Genomic DNA, 20,306 nt, shown 5'->3' on the forward strand with positions numbered 1-20,306 from the left:
ATGGCCGCTATGAAAATATTAACAGGCACAGGGCTCTTCTTGGCTTTATGTGCGCTCGGGCTGCTCGCCATGGCGATCTGCACCGATTATTGGTACGAGACCGACGCGAGGAGACATCGGGAGAGGTGTAAAAACTATGCCAACAAGCGAAACGACCCGGGCTACATCTACATTTCAAACCACAACCTCCCCCTCCAGATGCCTCCAAAGAGCCTGGAGAGGAAAGGTAACGGCCCAGATGCTGGAGCTCTCATCCGGGGGAAGCGGCACTTCATGGCCGCTGCGTCTCCCATGGAGTCTCATTGCAGCCGGCAGTTTAACTCCACCATCTCCGGGCTTTGGAGGAAGTGTCACCGGGAGGGATTCGACATGGAGACCGAAGACCTTATTTACAAAGGTAAACACGAGCAGTCTGGCTTTTCTTGTGTGCACCAGGCCGTGATGCTGAGCGATGAGCTCACACCTAGCCTGACACAAACAGGATGGCACAGAGGCCCACACTCTCCTCACACAGTAGCGGGTCTCTGCGTGTTAAATTTGTTATGAAACTAGATTAGGATGTTTTTTTTAGGAGCTTTTTCTTCTTTTCTTTATTTGCGAATTTCGCTGTCCATGGTGCTGAGAGAACCCCCTTTAGCTGAGTCTCTCTCCCAGATAATGGCTGCACCTCTATTTTCTGAACCCGTTTTGCATATAAGAGACTACACAGCATCCCATGAAGGTTACTGTCATAATAATAATGTGATTTCTTACTGCAAAGGAAGCTGAATCATTGTTCAATTTGGTTTGAATTTTAGATCACAGCGGCGAAAACATAATGCCCAATCTTCCTCATTGAGCAACAATCAGAAGCCATATTTCAGGCCTCACTCATTTATGCAACTCCTGATCCAGACCAAGATCGTAAAACTGACACAAAGACACACTCTGTGTAGAAAACATGGGTGTCCATCAGAAGTTGTTGCAAAGTAGACATCAGTAAAAACAGCCCAGGGATTTGTTTTTCTCTTTCAAGCATCGTCTCTGGATATTTTCAACTACTTCATGTTTTTTCATAATCCATAGATGTCTGAGCCAGCACCATTATCTACCCAAAGATAATGAATAAGGGCACTTTGGAATAAAATAATCTACAGTATACAGTTAATGTGTATACAATCTATTTATATCCACACAAACATGACAACCCAGGTATGTTTTTGTTTAATTGACTGAACCTGTTAGTCCTGGGGTAGCCATGGTATGAATATGTTAATCCAATACCTCTGTAGAACATACCTTTTTGAAGCTTGTTGTCAAACTCTTTTCATTGACATTGTCTCAGGAAGGTCTTTATTTAGTTGTGTTTTAAATTAATTGTACATGTGTGTGCATGAAATTATGGCCACACCTTGTACTGTATATGTTGATAAACTATTCAAAAATGACTGTGGTCACATGACTACAGTGTCTTAATTACTATTAGTGCTAGTAGCTCTAGACAGAAATACTGCATGTAACCTAATGTAAGTGAAAACATGATATTAATCCGTTTACTTAAGCTTATCTGATTTTTACGACCATATTTGTTCCTTTTCAATAATCATGTTCAGGCCCAATATAGGTGTTGATATATTGAGCAATTTGAAGTCATATTAATTCTGCTTTCACAGATTATTTATAAAGGCTAATGACTAATGAATGATACATTTACACATCGTATGAGACGGTCCATATGTCAAAGCGGTAACATTTAAAACAAACATAAATGCCCTTAATGGAACCACACTCATCCTTTTGAAAGCATGACGACCAAGTTTCAACACACAAAAATGATCCTGTGTCAGCAGCATACTTTAAATTATGTTTTATGAACAATGAATGCACAAACTTCAAGTGATGCAATTTGTTCAGAAATTGTGTTCTCATGCACAGGTATGGAGGTTTCTGATGTTTGTCTAATCATGATTACAGTCTTTATGATCACAGTAGGAAAATGGACTCTGGTGTTGTCGACTCATACTGTATATGCACTGATAAAGTGTTAAATTAACACCACATGGTCCAGATCTATACAGCAAACTTTCCCTAAGTGTAAAGTCTCAGTGATTGTGGATCTTTGTGTGGCATTTTATTAGGCCTTTCACACCCCCACAGGTGTTTTCACTTATTTTGGCAGATTAGACCGCAGGTTAAAGGTGATGTGATGGGAATTGAATTAAGTCACCAAGCTCAATGTACCAATAAGACTTATAAAGGTGCATTTTGTCCCGCCCCAATAGGAACAACAAAGCTAACAGGAGAGTCACGGAGATGTCAATCAAGTGCAGTCTGTAGATTCCCACACTCTCCTGAGAAGACGTCTAACTAGGCAAAATAGCTCAAATCAGATCTACCACAGGTGTACAAAGCATTAAAAAATGTGCCAGGTAGCCACCATTGTGTCTGTTATTGTCATTGGAAAACAGTTTCTTTTGAATTGTGAAAGATGAGAACATGAGATATGCAGTATTGAAACCACATTCAAAGCAGCTGGGTATGTCTTATAGATGATGATGTCATGTCATCAGTAAATGTGTTATGTATACAGTAGTTTCCATTTCAAAACGTCCGTTTCAAGCTATAGACGTACAAGAAAGTATCTGAAATGCCTTAAGTAGGCAGCAGGCTGCACTTTGGTATCACATGATGACTTTTCTATATGTAGCACATCAATTTGTCTAAAAAACAAATTTGGCCTAAAAGCTGCACTGATAATATAAACTTCTTTCTTAATTAAATAGTAGCCTTGGGTTTCCTGAACATAGAACATTCAGATCAAAGTCTGGAAGCTCATTACTCCAACTATCGAAAGGAAAGACTAAAAATCAAAGATGAATAAAAGTGTGATAAAAGTTATGGGAATTTTAGATTGTATTATCGAGCCATGGACCCTTTTAACAGCAGGTATGTTGACTTACCAAAGCAGGAAAAGCACAGGTGGAATTAATAAAACTGATGACTGCTGCATTGCATTCAGGTGGGTTTCAGGGCTCTGGTATTGTGCATGCTCAGTCACAGACGTGCCTTGCTATATCGTTAATATGATTATTTACACCTGTGCTTTTCCTGCCAAAACGTCTGCTGTGAAAAGGGTCTATTGAGCTCCCAATACAAAAAGAAAGATGTCTGCCATAGTTCTAACTTGAGAGATATGCAAAGTACTTTAGAAATATCACAGTCCCTCTCTAAAATGGGAAACTAAAGTGACGATTTGCAGGGAAATTGAAATATAAAGCTGTTGTGTCGCTTGCCATATGGAGTAGGAGCTGGACTACAAAAGTCTTTAAATTCTGAATGTATCGGACTCTGAATGCCTATTTTGAATGCGGTTTACTGCACTGACTATCAAGTCATTATGAAGAGATTCACTTTAAATGAGAACAATTAAGCTTCTTTATGACGCCTTCGGTAGAATAATCCATATTGCACATTGTTTCCTAATCCTCCCTTAATCACAACGTAGGAGTGGTTGGGAACACGAGGTTAATAAGGCCAGCTCAGTAAATTAAAACTCAGTGAGGGTGTCAAATAAATAGGAAGCTTTTCCACCATGTGTTTATCATATTTCATAATCCCACATGTTGGGCAAAGGTTCAGAATGAGATTTTTACTTAATTTCTTTTTGTCACTTCGCTCTACTTGTATGTAAGATATTTGTGCTCGAGTTGTTATTGTCTCCATCGTTTTCTTTTTCTGCCAGGAATAATTCAAAGATGTACCGCAGTCAAGTACCACTACTCTTCGTCCATCCTACCACGAAATTTACCCATCAACATCACAAAGACCATACGACAGGACGAGTGGCATGCACTCCGTAAGTATCAACGTGTTAGTCTGTCTTTATGGAGTTGGTTGGACTAGTTAGTTTAGTCACTGATTAATAATAATAATACATTTGTACCTGTTCTTTGCAGTGTTTGTGTGTGTTTCTGCTTCATGGTTCTACTGTATTCAACTAACAGACTCATTTAGTAATACAATACAAAAAACTAAAACAGTAAAGTTTGAGAAAATCCCCGACTGACCCTCTTGATACAGGTCATTTAAAAATGTTATCCTCTAGACAGGGTTCATTTTCAGGGGTTTGGTTGACTCAGTTCTCGAAGCAAATTTGGTGTTCCTCAAGGAAATCTTAAGATTGAATTAAAACAGTTTTTGTCTTGTTTTTATCATTTCAAAGACATTTATGAAATATAGTCTTTTTTTTTTAACAGCCAAACTAATTATTGACTGAATTAATGCAATTTTCTCCTTTTGCTGTCATCCTCGCTCCTGAATATATCACTGACCTCATAAGTGCTTCTCTCTCACGTCTAGACTCATGACCAGAGGTTATCAGGTCATCACTATTAGGAAGCCATTAGCTTTCGAGTGGCTTATCTGAGGACATTAGGTCTGACAGATCAATATATTCTTGAACATCTCCCCTTAAAACATGTGGATAGGCTTTTATTTCTTACTTTAAATCCTCGTTCAAAGAGAGAGAGTGAAGGAGTTGTTTGACCTTGGATTGCATCAGTATTATTTTCAGTTTTGAAACCCTTTCGTCAGTTTTGTTTTCAGTATTGTTGTGAATCTGCTTTGATATGTTATGTTATGTTATAAACATGCTACACCAAAGCATTATTTACGATATCTTTCTTTTATAAAATAATATTAGTGCCTATCAACAACACATTTTAATGTGGTTTATTGATAGAGTGATAAAGACTTCACCATCCGCTCTGTAGTTGGAGAGCAACAGATTCACCACAACGCAACATTAGTAATTACCAGTTTACACAATAACAGCTTTTAGTTTCACTGTTGAGTTTTAGTGGTGACGTTTTCACCTCTTCCTGCAGATCTAAGAAGAATGACGGCTGGCTTTGTGGGCATGGCCGTGTCCATCATTCTCTTTGGCTGGATCATTGGAGTGCTGGGATGCTGCCAGCAGCATGACCTCATGCAATATGTAGCTGGGCTACTCTTTCTCATGGGAGGTACTGTGAGAGCACATATGCCCACGTCCACACACAAACATGCAGCCAAAATCCAATTTCATTCAATTTGTGTATTTATTTGGTGACAGCTGATAGCATCTTTGGGTTATCATGATAGAGTAGATCAATATCCGGCAGTAACATGATTCCTGTCCTGCAGTAAGATGCACAGTACATGTAGGAATTCAATCATCAAGCTGGAACCATTTTAAATCACTGCTTGTCTCCTCTGCTCACACAGGAACATGCTGCATCATCTCCTTGTGCACATGTGTGGCAGGAATCAACTTTGAGTTGTCCCGCTACCCCCGCTACATGTACGGCCTCCCCGAGGACATTAGCCATGGCTATGGCTGGTCCATGTTCTGTGCCTGGGGGGGCCTCGGTCTCACGCTGTTGGCTGGCTTCCTCTGCACCTTGGCCCCCTCCCTGAGCACGCCCACTCGCACAACGACCCACAAGCCGAGGCAGGAGAATGGAACCGTGTGACAGAGGCGTTGTGAAGCGACTGACCCACCGAACGCACAAACCGCACCCTTCCAACCTTGATGTTTAACTCTGAAACAGTTTTTTGTCTGATCACCATCTCACACCACCCTCGACATGGCCATCTCCCCACAGTGTTCAGTGTGCCTGAGTTGTGACAGAAGGAGCAAAGTGATGACAAACTTCACACACCTAATCTCGAAAAAATCCCAGAGGCACCTCCAGGAACACCAAGACTAACACCTACAGTAACGTATGTCCGAGGCATCGCTCTCTTAGCACAAATAAGACATTTTTTTGGTTCAGATGTTTGACATGTTGACTTTTTAGCGATCTAAAGGTGACTGTTTTCTCTGAAGAGAATTTGTCTTAAAATGGTGCTTTCTTAAATGCATAAAGCCACACACACACTCCCACGCAACACATACACACACACACACTCCCACGCAACACATACACACATACACACACACGCACACACACACCAGAACATGCTTTTCCACACATACTCCGGATGAATCACGGGAAAAATCCGTCAAAAGAAAAAAAAAAAAAAAAACACACAAACATCAGGCCAGAGCATCTTGTCAGCATTCCTCTTTCAGTCGAGTGATGTGAGCTGTGTTATTGTTCGTAATGAAAAAAACAAAATGAAAAAAACTGCCGTTGACTGCCCGTTGCTTATCTTTAGTGTAGCACACTAACTGATATCAAACATGAGCCCCAAGGGTAACGTCAAAATGGATCCAGTGGCGTGGTCAGTATGATAAAACACACTTAAGTAAATCTGCATTGAAAAGAAAATCGTTTGATGCTTCTTTAAAGATTCTATATGTAAAAATGCATCTCTATGTAGATCCAGATCATTGTTGGTGTAAATTAGATTTTGAACAAGAATGTTTGCTTTCTGTTTGTTTAGAGGTGATGATGGCTGACAGTAAGGAGGGGATTAGGAGTTACAGGGTGGTGCTGGGAGCATGAATCCATTATTGGGTTCAGCAACATAAAGGTATTTTGTGGATGCGACTCGGTTGTTTGCTGACAAGAGCAAAAACATGAAACCAAACTGTGGAGGGAGTATTTGATTGCTCCATTGTTTACCCTCAATATTGATCAGGCTTTTTGTGTAATACAAGGGAAAAAAATGCAACTTCAGTGATAAAAACAAAAGCACAAGCTGCGGTCCAAATCATCATCTGCACAAAGTACAGTAACATAGTAACATCACATATTGGTGGAGGGCCAAAGTGTCATCAGGTCTTGACTAAAGTCTGACTCAGTAATGACTGAGACAATGAGACAAGCAGAATATGGAGAATCATATATGTGATGAACATTATTGTTCCCACAATGCAATGCGCACTGGAAATGGAGGAACTGTTGTTTTTTTTAACACATGGATGTAATAAATACATAAAACATGTTTGATTTTAACTTTAAGATTGATGGAGGCATTCCAAATTCCCAGTTTTAATGATGTGTTGAATGCATTTCTTGAGCAGTAAAATACATATTCATTGTGTACTAACTTACATTACGGTACAATTTATACTATGTAGTATGCATACTCTTCTGAATTAATGGTTGGATTAGAAATATCTCCAAATCTGGTGGCGAAAAAAAGCACAAATAGTAATTTAGAAAGGACTGCAGTGATGTTAAAAACTATTCCAAATGTACACTGTATACTAGTTTTGTGTTTTAATTGAGGTGCACACATTGAAAATGACAAAATGAAGTATACTTAAAATCACAAGTATCCATACTAATACTAATACTGTCTTTAAGTGTTGTGTTGATGATTTAAAAAAATCAAAATACAAAGTGAAAATAGTCATTTTTAATAAAAATTGGGAATGCCATTTCAAATTAACAGTTGAGCTTAGTGTATGTGGTGCACACATTGAATTGTGTGTCATTAGTACAAATCAGTCAAATGTGCCAGTTTTTGTGTACTAACTTACAAAATTGTGCACTTAATAGTATGTAGTTTGGGATGGAGCCATGTGAAAGGTTTTGAAAAAGGAGTGTAGCAGGTAGGACTACAGTTTATTCAGTGGAAAAGGTATAAATGATTCTCTCTGTGACACTTGTGGGTGATAATAACTCACAGCAGCCAGTTTTCTCTTCCTGTATTTCCCCCCCCCCCCCCCCCATAGTCATTAGAAATCATTTATTTTGAAATGTTCAAGCTCACTTCATAAAACAAGAATATTACAGCCATGTGTGATGACGTTTTTTATAAATTGCTGGAGATGAGTCATGAGATATACTATCAGCTATGTCAATTAACTTTCTTAGAAAAAAAAAAAAAAGGTGTTATGTGTGTTGACGACACTGTGTGTGATGTTCAGTCCTTTCACCATCACCATTTACCTCCTCATGAGGCTACCACTTTTCAGAAGTCGAGGAAATTGACTGAGGCATGATTGAAAACTGTATCTTCAGTGTCTTGTTGAATCTTTGCACTTGGCTGGGTCTCATAAAAGTCTGTGAACCTGAAGCCTGAGCAGGTGGAGTTATACATTATATGTTTGCGAGGTCACATACGGGAGCAAAGGATGACCAGAGCATGTAATAAGCACCCAGTTGTGTCTTTTACAAACTGTTTGGGTTTATACCATGTTGTGTAGGGTCAGTCGGTCTAGGCTCTTATTGTGAAAATATTTATGCCAGAAACAAGAAGGACATACCATAAATATGAAAATATTTATATCTATGGTCATTACACTAACAACTGAGTCAGTCAATTCCCTGACGTCCTCACAGAATGCAATGCTGTTTGGTGTTTTGGTTTTATAAAGTTTTAAGTTCACACCCAAACTACTGTGCAGTAATATAAGTAATTACTGTAAGCAGTAAACTGTAATGTATAAGTACATGGTGCAAGTATAACGTGTTGTTAGGACTGAAGCACAATTGCACACAAAGTTTGTTTGTGTATTATAGTTGGAAATCTGACTTTTCCAGTACTGATGTGCCACCACTGCACATGTGCAGGACTTTGTCAAAAAGTATTACAAGCAAACATTTTAAAGCACATATTTACGCCCCGTATCTCAAATAGTACCTTTTAAAAGTAACACCAACAAAATATCAATGTCCGTATTTTAAAACAAAGATTTTGTCTTTGATTGGATTGCGTTTTAACACAGAACAACAGTAGCACACAGTAGCAAGATTGACAAAACATTAAGAATGATGTGCTTCAGAGAACAAATGGGGTCAACACAGTATAACAATGTATTTGAAATTGTTGGAAAATCCCTCTCAAGTGGCAACTTCCTGTGTTTCATGAGGAACTTAGAGATATACTCTGTGCAATGAGAGATGCTCTGTGAAAACGCCACCGTTTAGCGTGGCACTTGTTTCAGTAGCACAGCTATTATTTTCTACAAGTCATTTATACTGGTTCAATCCACTGCAGATGTTATGTGGGGACTAAAGAGACATTACAGTCTTGCATGATCTCATTACAGTTAGTTTCTTTCAATATATTAAAACTTGTGTCCATTTTTAATTGATTTATTTTACTGAAATAAAACATGTAATTACTAAAGTGTTGTGCCTTTCTGTGTTTGGATTTTGCAGTTTTGCTCTCCATATTTACACACTTGTCTGTGAATCGTTCCCATTAATGTTCCTTTTTTAGAGCACATTTATCTTGACGAGATGTGACTCCAAATCTTGCTGATGAGGCAGCAATGTGTTTTGTACGATCTGTGGGCATGAGGTAGTTTATGGAACTGAAAGCATATTTCCAGTCCAACTAAGAAATGAATGTCCTGGAGAGGCAACAGGATCATAACAGCAGACAGAACCCTCCTCCAGATAAGCATGGAGGCAAAGCTTGGCCTTTTGTCGCTGAGGACATGGTGCCATCTAGAGGGAGGACTAGATGTTTTGTGTCTTTGCCTCTTAAAGGCTGAGCGGATACAATATTTGCTACAGGCAATGTAAAACTAAATGAGAAATAAGAAATATACAAGTGTTTTTTGGATCCATCTTGTGTTACATAATATTAAATAAATGACAAATTAAGATACATACTGTTAAAACAAAATGTTATAAGCTGTGGTTTAGGATGTGAGATATGTTCTGCCTTTGAAAAGAAGTTTATTGTTTTCTAACAGAAACCAACTCGGGTCTAATTTTCATACATTAAAATCACTAAGAGTAGTATTCAAACTTCTGCTGGAACAAAATACAAAAGCTCAAACACACAAATTGAAACTACCGTAGCACGATACATAACACATAACTATGTTAACGAACTAAACTACAGTACAAATGCATAATGTAACATTATTGCATACAGTTCTACACAAAACCGTCCTTTGGAGAATATGATTGCAATCAACGTTATCATATACAGCACATAACAACTAGTGTTGACACTAACAATTATTCTTATACTTGATAAATATTCTGATTATTTTCTCTATTACATAATTAGTCTGTAAATAGTCAGAAAATAGTGAAAAATTCCTGTTATAATGTCTTACAGCCCAAAGTGAAGTGTTCAGATTGCTTGTTTTATTCAACATCATAGCAAAACCCAAAGACAGTTAGTGTTTTGCTTTATCATATGTGCCCCCCAAAAAGAGCATTAATTAATTCATTATTTATCGTCAGCTAACTGACCAATTTCCGCATGTATGCAGTAAAGTCATTTAGCTACGCTGCCAAGTTGTTGCAGTAATTTGGATAACTCACACAGATAACAATCAGTGAAGAACCAGTCATCTACAACTTTTGAATAGAAAAAGTGTGATTTCCTTTTCAACTTGAGGTAAAAACTATATGTTAAATCCTTGACCTTGTACCGTTTGGTCAGATTAACTGAACTGTTCAGAGCCAGAAGCACAAGCGAGCAGTCTGAGACTCTACTTCTTGCCACGGTAATGGGCACCGACCACCATGTAGCTGTCAGGTGAGATGCTCAAACTGAGTGGTTTCGCTTTGTCCCTGCAGACCCTGACCTCAGATCTGCTGACCGGACCTCCTCCTCTGCAGGGGTCATGTTTCTGCAGGTAACTTGTGAAGGTCTCCCAGCCGCCGCCTACACGTACCATCACATGACGCTCGTTCAGCATCTGCAAAGGTGACACGAGAGAGCACATTCAAGGAGGGAATGCTGGGAAAAAAATGTGATTATATTTCCTCCCAGGATGTGTTTAGGAATAGAACTCTCAAATATAGGAAAAACAGTCCCTTACCCCTAACCCCCCCCCCCCCCCCTTCTCTCTCTCCACAGCAGACACACACCAATTGAATATTTACAAGCGCGTGTGGCTCAGGCTCTGAAAGGCAAATGATCTCGCTTCGGATAGCTTTGTCAAAATCTCATTAAATCAAATGAAACAACACCTCATGGCACCAGCTGAGCACACACGCGGGACTAATCCACATATGAACATGCGTGCACACGCATGCAGGCACACCCACACGGAACTCCAACACAAACCACCTAATAAACACAGTTTTTTAAAATATAAAAACGACTACTGTGTCACAATCTATCTGTAAACAGTGGTTGCAGGGAGGTCAGTTTCATCTGAATCAACACATCCTTCAAAGACAGCCGTCCTTACAGCTGGAAAACCAACCGCTGCCATGGCAACTACAGCCACAATATAAAGCCTAGAAAGAAAAAAAGAAATGAAAGGAGAGATTGAGATGAGTTCAGCGCAGACCCTCAACTCCCAGTAGACGTTAACATTCCCAGGAGGCCTTGCAAAGCCAGTCGTTGCCCTGTGAGCACCGACCCACCCCCTTCTTGCCTTATTGCCAATAAACCCTTCATTATGGAGCCATTAAGGGTGTGATAATACAAGCAGATCTACTCTTCTTATGTAGGGGGGTGTGTGTGTCACGTGCGTGAAAAAAAATCAATGGTACAACCACGGACACACGCGACACAAGCAGCTATAGAGGAAACCCCAGACGTGGTCCGTCTCAGCTGTCATCCTGCAGATTAAAATGTTGAGGTTGACAGGGGTCAAGTCTGACTTCACCAATAAACCACTTTCCTGTCAAACGTAGAGCCAATGTAATTCTGACTAGGCCTCATTCTCAAAAATCACTAAACAGCCAAAGTTTATTTTCAAGAAATAAAATATGAATTAATCCAGCATTAATTGTCAGTTCCAAATAAATGTTGTGTATAAGTATTTACTGTATATACTGTTATAGCCATAATGTTTAAAATAAGTAAAATTAAATAAATTACTGATCATTTATTATTAAAACAGCAAGTGGGATATGTTATTTTTGTATTACTCATATAATTGTTTCTAATTATCCTATGTTTCAGTTGCATGTTGGTGTCTGAATTTATATGCTGGTTGTGTGTGTGTAAATATGAACTGTATTTTAATAGAGGATTTGTATAATTCTATACAAATTCAATTGTATATTATACATCAGAACTATTATAAAGTGGGGAAATTTGCTGCCAACTAAACTACCAAACTGATCATTTAATAAAAGACAGAGTCAGCCCCTTTCTGTGCTGTACTATTCAACACAAGCCCTCTTTGTCAGGCAGACTTCTTTATTTCTGTCTCTACAACTCCCCCCTCCAGGTCTCCGTACAAAGTGTGCTACGTCTGCAGCTCATAAACTAGCGTGTGGATTCCCCTGTGTCCTCCCTGGCAGCTCCATTGATTCTCTCTCTCCTCTTCTGCTGAAACATGCATGAGTGTTCTCAGGGAGGAGGCGTCATTTAAACTTCCGCCAGTAGGAGGCAGGTTTTAGCCGCAGCCACCGCTTTTGATGCTGTTTTTAGGTACGAAGAGTCCTTTAAAAAAAATGCACAATATATAAAGAGACAAACTAAGCAGCATTATAGTATATCAACTGATGCAGGCACATGTGTGTCTTATCTCTTATGTACTTTTATATTTCTCTCTGTATTTTGTCCGCATTTATGTTTGAGAGCCCCTTCGACAGCACACTCACAAGCACTGTCGACAAACCGTTTTTTAAAGTTACAATGACAAATTCTTGAATATATCTGACCTTGTGTTTCCTGTTAAAGCTAAGAATAGAGGGTGTTGTATGTCGTGCAGGTTGTAAAGACCTGTTCCAAGTTTTTCATTATAAAATGGAAGCCTTTGACTTTGGTGATCCCTTGACTTTTCCTTTAGCGTCACCATGAGCTACACATTTGTGGTTTTGAATGAAATGTCATGACATTTTTGTACAGACATTCATGTTCCCCTCATGATAAGAATGATTTATAATTTAGATGAATGTTATATCTAATGACAAAATATCTGCAAATCGAATGAGATCAAGGTCAGGGTCACCTACAGAACTGGAGCCAAGGACACTTGAGAAAGGAGGATGATGAAGGGTTTACCTACCAACATGCTAAGCTGATGGCTAGAAAAACAATTTCATCATTCTCATTTCTGTCCTGATTCTGCTTCCAGACGCAAAAATAAGATGTTTTAATTCAACTGTTTAGGTTTATCTCTTATGCAGATAGCCTGGTAAACAAATCATTTGTGCAGCATGATATTGTGAGGTGTTTGAATGTCTTTTCCTTCCATTGACGCAGTCAGACAGTGTGGCTGCTCCAAAGCCGAAGGAGAGCCTAATTGGGCGCAGAGAAGAAAGAAAAGCCTTCCTCTTTTTTAACACCAAAGAATGGTGGAGCACTTCAGAGCCAGCGTGATTGAACAGACTCCAGAGGGAATAGAGACGGGGGGAAAGAGGTGGGGTGGAAAGTTTACACGTGAGGAGGGGCGGTCATGCTCAGCCGCTCATTAACAAGCTGTCTGATTAAACCCCTCACTAATGACTTTGTCTTGGTAATCAATAGTATCTGCTCTTTAAAAAGATCTGTACACACTGAATGGCACGCTCTCCTAGGAGCTGCATCGGGGTTATAGTGGTATATGGTAATTGAGGTTTATAGCGTGTTTCCCTGCACACACGTAGGCAGCTCAAGGTAATGGATGGAGTCAGGGTCGATGGGCTGCAGCGCTCTATTCACACAGCTGAGGTGTGTTTGAGAAAAAAGGAAGGGAGCAGTGCAAGTAGTGTCCACAAACTAGTAATTAAAGCTTGAAACTGACAGATGGACACAGAGTTATGACCGTTGACCAACTAATAACACGCTTTGGTTGTCACATCTTTATCGCCTTTCTTTGATGTTGTTTCTTTTGACGTGCGCCCGTGTTATTGACAGGTCGGCTCTGGAGAGACAGGTGTTCTGTGACTTGAAGGGAGGCATTATTTTCTAAATAGACAGTAAAAATGTCTGTCAGCCAGTCAGAAATGTAGCTGTAACTCTGTTAAAAGCAAACTAACGGTGACAGTATTGATTACCAGTTCAGGGAGTGTTAGGTCAATATCGTTAACACACCAATAAATACATTTAAACTGAACCAATTAGCCTCCAGAGCTGTGATACACCTCCTGGTAACTGTATTTGATGCAGAAGACTTGTACTTTGTGATAGACTATTTTTAAATGGACAGCATGTGCTTTTTAATGGACTCGTGGATGCCTTACTTAGACAGTACGCTCTATAAAGTGTGCATTAAATATACACTGAAGCTGTCATATTTTCTCTTTGTATGGCTGGATGGTTGGGTACAGACAGTGAAGTAAAACCTTCCTCTTATATTCAAAACCCCCCACACCTCGGTGGACTTGGACTCCCGAGTGAGCTGCCATTTGCACTGCACACCACGGTCATATCTCCGCCAAATCATCCTGAAAGAGACGTGTTTGTTTTTCCTTCGGGTTTGAACTCTTTGCCGAAGGTCTATGTGTACTGAATAAAATCATTGTCAGCCCGGTCTTATCCTGACCATTGGTTGCCAAGCAACCCTGCCTCCCCGAAGGCCATTCCTCGGAGCCTTTGTACTGACGCACACGGGTGGTGCACGACTCAGGGAGGCTGAAAGGCACCGACGTCTCCATCCCAAGTGAATGCAAATCAGTCGCTCTGACACACTGCACTTGTTGCTGACTCAGCTGTTGATTAACTCGAGGGCATTAGCACCTCACGTCTCATTATGTGATGTATCATCCATGACGCATCAGATTTCATATTAATGTGTAATCTAATTTTACATAATTGTAGCTTTAACTTAATCGTATCACTACCATAATACATTATAAAACAACATATTGGTAGTATTATCGTCAATCTGGTGGAGGAAGTGCGCCTGAACAAGCTTTGTCTTCTATTAAATGTATTTTATATGCTGCTAATTTGTTTTGACTGTTGTGTTTTGATGTGAAACCTGATTGTAGAATGGATTATGTTCACTGGCGATATTTTCTTAGGTGGAGTCCTGTGTGTGGTTAGGTTCAGGAAACAGAAGGATTTTTGGTTATGGTGATGAAAGGATTATAGTTTCGGATGAATAATAATAAAGTTACCTCGTCCTGTCTTGTGCTTCAAATCTAGACTTTTTAAATATTCACCCCATACCACCATATTTCCCTAACTTCAACCTGCTAAACATAACGCTTTAGTATGAATGAAACAAATAAATGAAATGCTTAGCAAAATTTGCAGATACACCCAGTATTAATACATTTGTGACTCTGCAGATTGGTTCATTAACAATACAATTTCTAATCTGGCATGCTGTGTCTCTCAAAATACAAAAACCCAGGGTTAGGCTGAACAGACTTACCCGTATGTACAGAACTTTCTCCCCAACACGATAGCAGCCTTTAGGTTGCTTCTCAACAAGGAACCTGGTATGACAGCTGCAGGGGGGGTTTTCAATAATGTTTCTCACCTGGAACAGGTTAGGCAGAGAGAGGGCAAATCATATTCACCTGTAACATCTGCAAGCTCAAACAAGATGACTTTTACTGGAAATAAAAAGACGTACAATGTCATCCAAAATGTTGCTGGTGCCTGTTCTCCGGCTTGTGGATCTACCGGAGGAACGAACTGCTGCAGGTGGGGAGGTGATGGGAGGTGTAGCAGTGGGACTGTGGTTGTTTATTGTGGCAGAGGAGACTTTGGGAGTGGATACCAGGGTTTGGCCTGGCGAGGGTGCTGAAGCTGATGTGTTAGTGGTGCAGGATGAAGAGAACAAAGGTGTTTGTGTTGAGGCTGTGGTGGTGCAAGGGTTAGATGCTGAGAGGGAGGACTGGGGAGGGGATAAACATGTAGGAACTGGGCTTGTTGTGGCTGATGGAAGATCAGAGGCGAGGGAGGCAGCGAGGGGTTCAGACAGACAGGTTGTGCTTGGAGTGAGGGGCGCAGGTGGGGAGGGAGGAGGAGAGGGGGCTGTGGGTAGGGATGATTGTGATGGTGAATACAATGATATGGGAGGAAAAAAGGAGAGGGGCAGAGGGGATGATGGAGATAAGCACCCCGCCTCCTCCCTCTCGATCTCTCTCTCCAACTTCACCAGCCCCGGAGGCTCTACTCCGTACCTAAGAGAGAGGTTTAACAAATATATTAGAAATCACAAGGATATATCAACACTAAATCATAAGGACTCTTGAACAACAGGGGGATACTTCTGCAGTCACAAGGGGGGCACATGGAGAGACTGAAAGCGAAGTAGCTCAACTCATTTGAAAAAAAAAACAGACCTACTATTTGATTTTGAAATATATTTAAATAAAGTCATCTGTAACTGAGCACCACACGTTGCAAGTGACAATTAAAAGTATGATTCAATATTTCTAATAGGTAATTTAAATCTAATTTAATAAGTAATAGATAAACACAAATTGTTTGCTAAAAGTAATTGATAAGTAATGGATGGCCAGTTGAAAAAGAGAGACGAAGAGTAGGATAACATTTTAGGACACTTCCTTTGATGTCACGATAATTGTGTGGGGAAAATTTAAACCTATAGTTGATGTTTTCATACGTTTCAGTTGTGGTTTACTTTTCGGGAGCTGTACCACGTGTAGGGCAGTTACCTGGCTGCAATCCTTCCAAGCTCCATCAGGCACAGGCACACCTCTCGAGGTTGTTTGTGGAGGACTTCTCACCGCAGGAATTACAGAGAAAGAGTGGAGGGGTAGAAAAATAAAATAGTCACTCGTCTGAAAGGAAAGATGTTTCCGGTGATAAACGCTCGTCTGTGTCAAAAGATAACAGGAGCTGCAGTCCGAACAGAGAGGACACATTTCAGGTGCCGGCGCCCTGTCTCTATTGTGCATCTCAATCTTTGAAGCCGAGCAGGAATTTCTGTGGATGTGCAGCTGAGGGCATGAGGGCATGAAAGCTTCATAAACAAGTCAGCCTCTCCTGCCTCCAATCTGCTGTATAGAAATCAAAAAGGGGCTCTATGCACTCCAGACAAAGGCCAGGCTAGTTCATTTGTTCAAATGATTTGGTTGAGCATGCATTAAAGTATGTACAACATGTGGGGCACACTCTCTAAAAGTCCACAACATTGATGACTGAACAAATAACAACAAAAAGCAAAATACTAACATAATGATGTCACTATGTCACGATCACTTTATTGGTATTATATTTTCATTCACCTGTATTTGACATCCACCATTACCATCATCATGGCTGCAGCAAGAAAAGGAGACGAGAGAAAAGAAAAAGAGTAATCATCTGTGTCACTGAGGCAGAAAAGTGAAGCCTGTCAAAGTACAGTAAGTTTACTCTCCCCGTCACTCAATTAGTCGAGTGAAGTAGGTTAGTCTGCCTGCAGGGGGAGGTGACTTATTGTCGGTGGAGATTAACCTCCACATTATCATTCTCACGCATCTGCCGTCCTGCGTAGACATGCCCAAGTATAAGACGGACATAAAGAGGAGTACGTTTGATAATAAAGAACCACGTTAGCATGTGAACGACATTATCTCCTCGGGAGCAGCATACAGAGGGTGTGAGGGAGAAATGACACAGGAGGTCTGAGCACAGAACATGTATAATCATCACCTTGACTCTGTCACATTCAACTTGTAATCTTAATTTCCCGTATTCCTTTTTGCTTCTGACTGGTATGTTTAATGAGTTTGTGAGCAGTGTGAGTTGAGTTTTTGTCAGTTTAAAAAGTAAAGTTATCGTAAATCACCAATAACGTCAACGAATCAGAAAGTAAACAACTGAAAAGAAATAATGTAATAATGTTTGGTTCAAGCAAGTGAAAATGAATGTAATATTACAATACAATATAAATGCACCATGTAATATCTTTTGACAAATAAGACACATTATGCTGAGTCTATCACATTTATTCAAACGGAGGGTGGAGGTGGAAAAAAGAGAAGATGTGTCACTAAACACAAAAGCACTGGAGAGATCGAGTAGGAAAAAAAGGACACAGTGCTCTCACTGAACAAGTAAAATAAAATAATAAAAGGCATAAATGCCAAGGAACATCCTTTGTGACTTACTCCTACCGCAGTGAGGTGAAACTCAAAGTCTAAAGATTTTAGTCCAATTAGTATATCATGAGTGCTGCATGACATGATTCACTTCAGAGCTCTTTAACTCCGTAATGTAAGGCTCAATCTCCGGTCTTAACTCACCCAAATCCTCTGACTCAAAAAGGTAAGCCTCATCAACGCCAATCTTTCGACACCAGTAGAGGAAGTTGGCGGCGTTGTCTCGGGCGAAGAATGATCCAGAAGATGCATCAGCTCGCCAGTGGATCACTCTTCTTATTAAAGGCTGAACACACACAAAGGAAGTGAGTATGCAGTAGACGCATGTTTACTGCAGTAACACGAAAAGTTGATTAATATGGTTTTTGTGGGCAATGGTGTGTGTGTGTGTGTGTGTTGAGTTGAGTTGTGTTGTTGCAGCACCTTGCTGTTGTTGGTGTGAATCATCTTGTCCTGGAGCAGCTGTGCGAGCTGACAGAGTACAACGCCGTTGTCCAAGCTTTCCATCAGACTGTCTGCTGTGAGGTCCACACCTGAGGATACACACACAAACATGGAGTTATGTGCAGTAACAGTTACAACTCAAAGGTCATCATTATGCTTTTCACAGAAAAATACATTGATCTTTACAAAGAGGTAGTTCAAACAATATTCAACCCAGACTATATATTAAAATGCATAAAAACAATAAAAAGTATTACAAGTTATTTTTGTAGCACCTCTGATAAAACAAATTCAGCTCAAACTGTGCCTCAAATTGAAAGAACAGACAATTTAAACAACACCTGCAACAAATGCATCAGAAGGTTAATGTATTTCCTGCAGCAAGAGCCAAAACTGTCCACTACAGTTGTCAGTAAGCATGCAGGGTCTTCTAAAGGTGAGGACAGATCAGAAAAATGCTGATAAGAAAAGAAAGAAAAAAATAGGTTAAAATGCAGAGGAGGTGCTGATTATGCTGCAAATTATCTTCCTGATTCATTAAGTAAAGGTGAAACAACAAAATGTAAAAATAATGATTGCTATTATTACTTCCGTATTTAGCCATCTCTTAGCACTTTTGTCGATGAGCTGGCGAACCGTGGCATTGTGTAGAAATATGTTCCTCTCCTATTACACATTATATAATCTACTAATGCAGTTATCACATAACTGTTACAATATTATCCTGTTGCATAGAAAACCTTGATATCAGGAGGAAGACAACATTGTAAACTGTTTCAATCTTTCTCTGATTTAAGGATTTATAATATAGCCACAGGAATGTTTTGTCTCCGAAAAGCAAAGCACTTTACTGATGAACCGACGCAACTCTTTGGCCCGCGAGCAATTTTGACTTTGTTGTTGCATCAGTCAGAAACTCATCCTGTTGGAGACGTGTCACCTTCCAGACACCTTCCAACAGGTTGTGGCATGTGCGGACCCTTTATGTTTTCCCCAACAATGCAGTAAAGTGGTAAGAAACATCCCTTACCCTGGAGTCACAGCCACAGTTCCCCTCATGAATAGGTATTTCAAGGATTTAGGATAATAAGTATAGGTTAATGTGCCTCTGTGTTTAATGTGACTGCGGCTTTTTCACCTATTCCTGAAAATACAAGCCTGTCAAGAGTTCTTCATCTGTAGATATCTGCTGGAAGAAATTCAATTCTTGAATTGGGAATCTTTCCACTGCAGCTACTGTCCAGATAGTGTAGTTAACATGAGTTTGGCATGAAGATTAATGAAGGAAAAAATGTCTCACCCATGAGGGTGTTGAGCCAGAAGGCCAGGTCTTCTTTCATGGGCAGCAGGCTGGCGTCGTGGCGATAAGGCAGCCACTGGTTGAAATCCTGAGGACTGGCGAGGCCAGGCCCAGAGTGTCGGAACTTTTGGCCTAGAAGACAGTTCATCCCCAACCCGGTCGGGTGCCTCGGGCTTAGAGGACTGTCAAGGCTGATGTTCATCGCTTCCACTTCACTGTCCATACTTCAGCTCCGATCGGTCTTTGACGGACCCTGGTGGATCAAAGAACAGATGGTTTTTTTACGTTCTTGTTAGCTTTCGATTTTTACATTTTGCCAAAACTGAGTATGGTCCTAATCACAGTTTAATTTATCTATGTTTTGGTCACAACTCAGAGGGTTTGGTTTCAGATTTAACTGAGCTTCTTGAGTCTCTCTGGTGACTCTGGCAAGACTCGGGTTACAACTACTGCCATGACTGGGACATTCTGCCAGTTTGACTATACTTTACAACTTCAAGGCACATAATATTAGAAATAACAACATGCAACAGTATCAGCTAATACAAGTGGGAGCAAGTGAATTAAAACTTAATTGCATTGCAATTAATGTCTTTTTGTGACATTTTCTAAATGTTCTGATACTGTAAACATGTAACCTCAACCAATGAGCCACCTTTTCAAGTCCAACTCAAAAGTTAATAGGTGCTGTAATCATTTTCCTGACTGTGGAGAGATCCCTT

General features: G+C 40.1%; 2 protein-coding genes across 2 annotated transcripts; one reads left to right on the forward strand and one right to left on the reverse strand.

The window, feature by feature from the left end:
* On the forward strand, window positions 1–5,492 carry tmem276b (transmembrane protein 276b). The gene is made up of 4 exons (XM_076110187.1): window positions 1–397; window positions 3,722–3,835; window positions 4,866–5,003; window positions 5,245–5,492. Exons 1-4 carry the CDS (start codon window positions 1–3, stop codon window positions 5,490–5,492), a joined length of 897 nt encoding a protein of 298 aa, XP_075966302.1.
* A 4,883-nt stretch (window positions 5,493–10,375) lies between these two features.
* Window positions 10,376–19,807, reverse strand: gas2b (growth arrest-specific 2b). Its single transcript, XM_076110214.1, has 7 exons — window positions 19,585–19,807; window positions 18,264–18,373; window positions 17,985–18,126; window positions 16,410–16,473; window positions 15,359–15,911; window positions 15,155–15,262; window positions 10,376–10,585 (listed from the first exon to the last, which is right to left on the reverse strand). Exons 1-7 carry the CDS (start codon window positions 19,805–19,807, stop codon window positions 10,376–10,378), a joined length of 1,410 nt encoding a protein of 469 aa, XP_075966329.1.
* Between the last annotated feature and the right edge of the window lie 499 nt (window positions 19,808–20,306).

The sequence above is a fragment of the Anarhichas minor genome, unplaced genomic scaffold, assembly GCF_050575085.1.
Source record: "Anarhichas minor isolate MPS153535 unplaced genomic scaffold, ASM5057508v1 ptg000042l, whole genome shotgun sequence".
Classification (NCBI taxonomy): Eukaryota; Metazoa; Chordata; class Actinopteri; order Perciformes; family Anarhichadidae; genus Anarhichas; species Anarhichas minor.